Below are 7,500 nucleotides of genomic sequence, written 5' to 3'. Positions count from 1 at the left end.
CTCTTAGCAGACAAAAGAAGTATTACTAACCACGATGGACTACTGATATTAAAATTATTATTGCACTTCACAGATCTTAGACAGGGCATTTATGTTTTGGACAAACATTTTGGCAGTGGTAAGTTAAACAATTCTATTATTTTGTCTAAAAGGAAAACAATATTTTATTTCCGCAGTTTTGTTTTAATCAAATTTTGCAATGCGGTCTTAATCTGGTGTTTAACTAACTTCTGCCCTGCCCTGTTCCCAGATGTGCTTTCTAGAGTTCCATACGAGCACTGGTTCAGAGCTTTTAAGCACAGCTGACTCTCTTGTTGTAAAATTCTGCTGGCTGGGTTTGCTCCTGGAGGTTGGCTTCTCGATGAGCGTTGTTGGCAGGGTGCCTTGGGATTTCGTAATACCAACGCACCGTTCAGCTACGCCGTTAGCTTGGCGGTGATATGGTGAACACACTAGTGTGCGCAAAGGGGCTCTGGTACACCTACTGTCTCCTTTAAGTATCAGACCATCCTCTAAAACATGATCACACCTAATGTTCCAGTAGTCCCATATAGTACCTTTAAGCAGTGCTTCCTATATCCTGGCCATCCATTGTAAATAATGTTCTTCAACAACTGCATTATCGGGTCTTTCGTTGTTACAGTAGCGGATTTCACTAAGCCAATGTCAATAGGATACAAGTGTCTGCTCCTTTGTCTGCCTTCATTTGGATGCAATGCCTGTCGTTGACCTTGACAGTTGCATAGATCTTGTTAGGGTAACTGCTCATGCTATCAATAGAATTGTCGGAGGTAATGGTATCTAAAAACACCGTTATTGGCTCAGAGTCGCTTCCCTCGTCTTCATCACGAGCGAAAAAAAGGGTGAAAATCCTAGCGAAATCGAAAAAACTTGATGAAGATGCGATGTTTTGTAATACCTGGTGGTCATACAAACGCAGGCTCATCACAAAAACATTTCTTACCTTTTCACGTACTCCTAAGCATCGAAAATGTTCCAAACTTTCCACAAAAACAGTTTTTTCATTTTTGCCTTGCTTTTGGGAGAAATTTTGCTTTCCGGCAAAAAAAAAAAAAATTGTTTTGCAACGCCTAGCGCTATCATTTACCATATTAAGTAAAACTAAGGCATATGGGCTGATAACCGAGATTGAGTGAACCAATCAGAGCATGCGAAATGCATTAACCGAGGCTGAAAATTTAATAAATGTATGTATATCCCGTCCAGGCTTCGGAGGCCATGGGATACCGCGCGGATACTATGACATTTTGCTTTACAAGGCAACGGGAATAGGTTGCCTAAGGTTTGTACCGTGGTAGATGTTCAGGCAAGAGTGTTTATCTTAGCAAGCAAAGTAAGTATTACCAACAGCAATAGACAACTGATATTAAAATAATTATTTGCACTTCACAGATCTTTATGATTTGGAGAAACATTTTGGCAGTGACAGTAGCACTGGCAGTGGTAAGATATACAATTCCATTCTTTTGTTATAGACAAAATTTAGTACAATTTACCTGCATTGCAAAGCAAGCTTTGATGTCATCGAATAATAAGCTCAGGCTTGGTGCCAATGAACACCAGTTTTGCTGACTTTGAAGTACATACAAGGCGGAATCTCGAGAAGCAAACCAAGGCTAAATGTGTTCGTTAAAGATGAAAATAATATCGTAAACAAGGTGTTTATTGGTCATCGCGGTGGTAAATAATGAGTCTCACAATGTAGTCATTTAGAATGTAGACCGCGACGTTTCCACCGCTAACTGTTTGTCAGCATACCCGGGGCAACTGGTTACGCATTATTACTGTATGTCTCGCGGTAGACCCTTCCCAATTGTGCTAGCATTTTTCCGCATAATTTGGCTTAACGAGCATTTTTTTTGGCACCTTTTTTTTTCAAAAAGAATATCCATACGATTTTACTCGTCAACTGGGGGTGTCCTAGGGCGTTTGAGGTTTCAGTGGGTGAAGCAGTAAAAAATATGTCTCTCCATTAAAAGCGTTTAAACTTTGCTTCGGTAACCATTCAACATTTCTTTTGTTCTCGCGAATGTTGACTGAAGCTGGCGAAAGCGGAAAATACCATAATGCTCTTTATTTGTCCACCCAAATTTTGAATATAGCATTGTTTTTGTTTTCTCTTGGGACCATTGTAAGTCCCAAGAGAAACAGGAAACAATGATTGTTCAAGATTTGGGTGGACAAATATTACGGTATTTTCCGCTTCGGCCAGTTGAAGCCGTTTGCCCTCTCTCTTTCAACATTGTTGGGTAAGCGCGTGCGCACTTATCGGTTTCTCAATGTTCTATCCTGCTGATTTCTACCGGAAGTTGCTGTGCATCATGGGTTGAAAATTCAGGGGAACTAGCTCCAATCCCCTTGCTTAAAATCCACGCGCGGATAAAATGGTGCCTATTTGTTTACAATGTTCCCACAGACGAATTTTAACCGCGAATTTCGCTTTTGATGGAGTTCTGGGTTTCTCTGTGGGCTTTATGATAATTGCACGAGATAAAAAGAGCCATGGCATACCCTAGCTTGAAGCTAAGCTGTGTAAATCACCTGCTGTTTACACAAATTCATTCGTAGTTACGGTTTGGTTGAACCCAAAGTTTACTGAGCCTCAATATAACCCATCAAGTATTTCCCTTGTCTGTGAGTGCATTTAATTAACAAAAGAACGCTTAATAAAGTTGCTGAAATAAAGAAGTGAAATCTGGAATATCTAAGTAAACCTGGCTGACCTAGATTTATTTGGTCCATGATGAGATCAGCCCTGTATCGACTCATTTGTTATAGCAAGAAACACCTAATGGATTATCATGAAAACAGCTGCTACAAATTTGTTTGGTTGTAACTGAAAGCTCTCAATCTTTCTCACAGGGTATCACTAAAAGAAGAAAGCGATTCCCCTGCGGAAGCCGGAAGCTGGTTGAGAAATGTCCAGAGAGACGCTCCCGACGTCGTTTGCGAGTAACCTTTTCCCCGAAGCCTTAGCTGCAATATTGTTGACAAATGCAACACGTTAGTCTTTTACCTCCAATTCAATTCGTTTAATTCAATTCATTTATTCACACGTACTCAAATTACAATAATACTCAATACTAGTAGTAATATGCACATAACCAAAGTGGCTTCGAGTTGTATTCGTCTGTTTTGTTACAAATAATTCGGATCAAGCATCTCTTAGATAAGAAATCACTTTTATTACTTATAAATGGCCTCGTATTAAGTAAATTGTTTTATTGTTCTTCTCTGTGGGGGATTACCACAATCGTGGACAAAACTCTTGGGAAAAATTCTAGCTTAAGCATCATTTGGCACGCACTCAATAAATAAATTGGTCCTTTCCCCCTTCTCCCCATACCAATGTTGATAATGTGATGCAAAATACTGTGCAAGCCTTTGGTCGCTTTTTAAAACAACATTGGAATTGGGGGAATGCGGAAAGTAGGAAGATTTACTCTTTATCGCACAGACAAATTAGAGCCTCACATTTTCCCCACGAGTTTTGTCCAAGATTGCAGCAGATTAAGTATATGTATTAATTCTCAACCTTGGTTGATGCATTTCTCATGCTCTGATTGGTTAACTCAATCTCGGTTAGCAGCTCTTAGTATCACTTAACTAGTGGACTAATGCAAATCCTGCATTTTAATTGGCTACGCTACTAGAGGATTTATTACTGACTTTTCTGTCCGACTAGTTCGGTGATACTAAAACAGTTAGACCCTTCGCCCTCAAGGGCCACGGGTCAAGGAATAGCCCGTGAGGCGAAATATTGGGGCCACGGGTCTAATTGTTAAATATACCCTAGTTGACCTTATATGGCAAATGATTGCGTTAAGCGTTGCTAAGCTAGAATTATTTTCCCCGGAAAGCGAAATTTCTCTCTGAATAAAGCAAATAAAAAACGTTTTTTTTGTGGAATTCCGACGTTTAGAAGTAGGCGAAAAGGTGAGAAATGTTTTTGTGGTGAGCCTGAGTCTGTCTAACCTCAAGGTATTACACAACATCGCATCTTCATCAACTTTTTTTGATTTCGCTCGGATTTTCTCGCTTTTTTCGCTTGTATTTCATACTTCCAAACTTTTGGAGTTTAAGGAATTTAATAAAACAATTATTCCATTCGCGCTTGTTGGATATGAGACTGGTTATAGCCAACTCGGCGCTATCATGGAATAATTGTTAAATAAGCTGCAATTGGTGCAGAACTTTGCTGCAAGAATTGTTTAGGGATTGAGAAAAATTCGATCACATATCTGTTGTTCCTCCTGATAAGATCTTGTTTAATAATTTAGTTTTAGTTTTTACATGTAAATGTTTAAGTGGTTTAGCACCAGCTTATTTATCAAATTATTTCACAAGAAGAGGTTCATAGCCGAAATACAAGAACATCAACAGATTTGAACGTTCCACGCTGCAGACTGTCAGCTGGGCAACGAAGTTTTTATTTTCGTGGGGTCAAATTATGGAATAATTTGCCAAAGAAACTCCAGAGCATTATTGGAATTAGGAGTTTTAAGAGAACATTATTTAATAGCATTTTTAATAATAAATAATGATTAGATTACGGTAGTTTTTACTTTTTAGAATTTCTCTCAATTCATTATATTAACACTTCATAGGTGGCCCCATGTCTACGATTGGGCCAACCAAAATCGGTCTTTTGCTAGCCACTGGAAAGAAGCGCTGGTAACGCCATTGTTAAAGAAATTCGGTTTAGAGCCAGCAAATTGCAACCCTCACCCTGTAAGTAACCTGGCATACATCTCTAAGTTAAAGCCCAGTAATGCGGTCAACATTTTTCGTGCAACTTATCGCGCAACAATGTTGCGTTGCAAGTTGAGAAGGTTTGTTGCGCGTATGACCACCTTCTTGCGCAAAATTTTTTATGTTACAAAAAGTAGACGTAGCTTTTACTTTTCGCAACATGAAAATTTGTTGCGCTAGAAGGTTGTATTACGCGCAATAAATCATCTCAACTTGCAACGCAACATGGTTGCGCGACAAGTTGCACGAAATATGTTGGCCGAATTACTGGGCCTTTAGTGGAAGTGGCTGTTGCACACCAAATAAAATCCCACATGATCGAGAATAATCTGAACTCGTTTGTAGTTTCTTTTGTGTCTTGCGTGGTTTCTAGGTCGATTTGAAGCGATTTCGTGGAGTTTCTGTTCGAAATGGTTCTCTCCCTATTATTTCTTACCAAGGTAGGGCAGTGCGCCACGGGAAGAAACCGAATCCGTTGACGGAAAACAGCCATAGCTTCGTTCTAAAGGCTCCGATAGCATCGATATTCCACGTGGACCTCGGCACATAGTAACAAAACACATCCATCGTAGGTTTCAGGGGACCATTTGCGTGGGGAGGGAATTATTCCTGAATAATAACCACACCTTTTCCGTCGAGATCCATCGAAATAGGGTTGACTCTGATCCCTTGGACGCGAACAGTTCAGTTCGATTTGGCTTAGCGACCCGGCCTATGCGGCGCCGTATTGGACATCATTGCGAGAAATGCGACTACTTACTTAACTTCAAACATAGATTCAAAACTTTATATTTCACATGACAACTTTTTCGTCTCCATTGCAAACTTCAACTTGCGTTCGAGTTACCTTTTTTTTTTTTTTTTTTTTTGTCATTATTACGTTCTCCAAATAAACAGTCTAAAAAAGAGCCCACCAATGGTCTAAACTGTCCACCTGAAAATATTGAAGATCCGTTACCAGGATTCATGATAAGAAATAAGTATAAGCGTTCTCTGGTAAAAAGTTTTAAAAACTATGAGCTTTCGACAGACCGAACTGCTGTCTTCAACGGATAAAAACGTAAGAAGAGTAAAAGCGAAAGAAATTCCAATAAACCGGAAAATTCGCATAAATTAAAGGATAAAAGAATGTGCTAGAAAGAATGTAAAAAATCGTAAGAAAATTAGTGTTTCTTTAAGAGAATGTGATATTGTCTTGGGAGCGGGCACGAATTGTTGTCCGCCCCAACAGTTTGCCGTGTGCCATGACTCCAATGTCTTTCTACTCCGGTTGTTCGCTTTGTCAATGATTTTAGAGTTGTTGAAGTCAATAACATGATTAAAAGTCCACGCGTGTTTTGCGACATTTGAGCCTTTAGTACAATGCTTTAAGTTCCTCGTGTGTTCTTTTCTCCTAGTATTAAAGGATCTTTTAGTTTCGCCAAGGGGCAAGATGCGCATGGAATTTTATAGATGACATTGCACTGGTCCTCTTCGGCAGGTCGAAACTTAGGGATAGGGAAATGCTGTTGTAAAGTTTTTACCGGTCTGCTGGTGACTTGGATGTCATGTTCCTTGAGGATTCTTGTGAGAGGTTCCGTGATGCCTTTGATGTAGGGAAGGACTGCAAAGTTGCGTCGGTTTGTTGGCTCAGCCCATTTAAAGAACATACCGACCAACTCTTCTGGAGTGGGTGTAGGTGGTGGAGGCCTCGCTTCTTTCTTATAACATCAGCAGCGATTTCTATGGGATAGCCGTTGGAGGGTAAAGCTGCGCAAACACGAGCAGTTTCACGGGTCTTTCCAACTTGTTTGTTGGAGAGATTCAAAGCTCTATGCAGGAGTGTCTCAGCGGTGCTGATTTTATGTATCTATCTGTATGTGTGGGTTTGCGGTAGATGTCAACCGGCCAGCTACCCTTTCTTGACACCCTCATCTCGCGTAATAACGGAAAACTTTTGGTTGACATCTACCGCAAACTCACACATACAGATAGATATCTTGACTTCCATTCACACCATGACAAAAAAACATGAAATCAGTACCGCTGAGACACTCCTGCATAGAGCTTTGAATCTCCCCAACACACAAGTTGGAAAGACCCGTGAAACTGCTCGTGTTTGCGCCTTGTATCAATCTGGGCTTAAAAGGCTGAATGAGAGACGTACGGAAATATGTACGAATTTTATATCTTATGTACGAGGTAATGGTCTGGAGCCAATACGCTCCTTACTCTCAGCTACTGTAAAGCACCCCCATGGCTACGGGCTACGGTCTGGGAGTTATTTCACATAGATTCAGAGGAAAACCAGGAATCTCCTGACTTACTCCCATCAGCCGAAGACATCGTAAATTCAGATGCCTCTCCTGTTGGACGTTTTATTTCTTATATTACACGTATTACACCCGTTTCCTTAGTTCCTTCCTTAATTCCTAATCCCAACATCCCAATCCGAAACTGGTTTCGTAGGTTATATAGAGGATCGCTTAGAGGCGAAAGAAACTGAAACTAAGGTCCTCGTTCGCATTAACATCTTGAATCCAAGATCAACGATGAAATTATATATGAAATGGATCATATATGAACTGCGTATATGATATCAAGTGAAGCTATGATCTTCGCAGTTATGAACGCAATTTTTGCAATTGCGTAAAGAAGCCTGAAAAATTCAGGACTTCAATGGGGTTTGAACCCGCGACCATAGCTTCACTTGATTTCATATCCGCAGTTCATATATGATCCCTTTCA

The 7,500-nt window shown here is 40.2% G+C and overlaps 2 protein-coding genes across 2 annotated transcripts in view; one reads left to right on the top strand and one right to left on the bottom strand.

Moving 5' to 3' along the window:
• The window catches only part of LOC138026704 (uncharacterized), a 9,624-nt gene extending 4,789 nt beyond the window's left edge, over positions 1 to 4,835 (top strand). Inside the window, exons 3-5 of the mRNA XM_068874150.1 lie at positions 74 to 118; positions 1,414 to 1,464; positions 2,884 to 4,835. Of these exons, the coding sequence (XP_068730251.1) occupies positions 74 to 118; positions 1,414 to 1,464; positions 2,884 to 2,894 (107 nt within the window). The 3' untranslated portion in view covers positions 2,895 to 4,835. The remainder of the gene's footprint in view (positions 1 to 73; positions 119 to 1,413; positions 1,465 to 2,883) is intronic.
• Positions 1 to 7,500, bottom strand: part of LOC138027798 (rRNA-processing protein FCF1 homolog) — a 270,573-nt gene that overhangs the window by 171,575 nt on the left and 91,498 nt on the right. The window lies entirely within an intron of this gene.

The sequence above is a fragment of the Montipora capricornis genome, chromosome 12 (assembly GCF_036669925.1).
Source record: "Montipora capricornis isolate CH-2021 chromosome 12, ASM3666992v2, whole genome shotgun sequence".
NCBI lineage: Eukaryota > Metazoa > Cnidaria > Anthozoa > Scleractinia > Acroporidae > Montipora > Montipora capricornis.
This window is presented reverse-complemented; position numbering and strand designations above follow the sequence as displayed.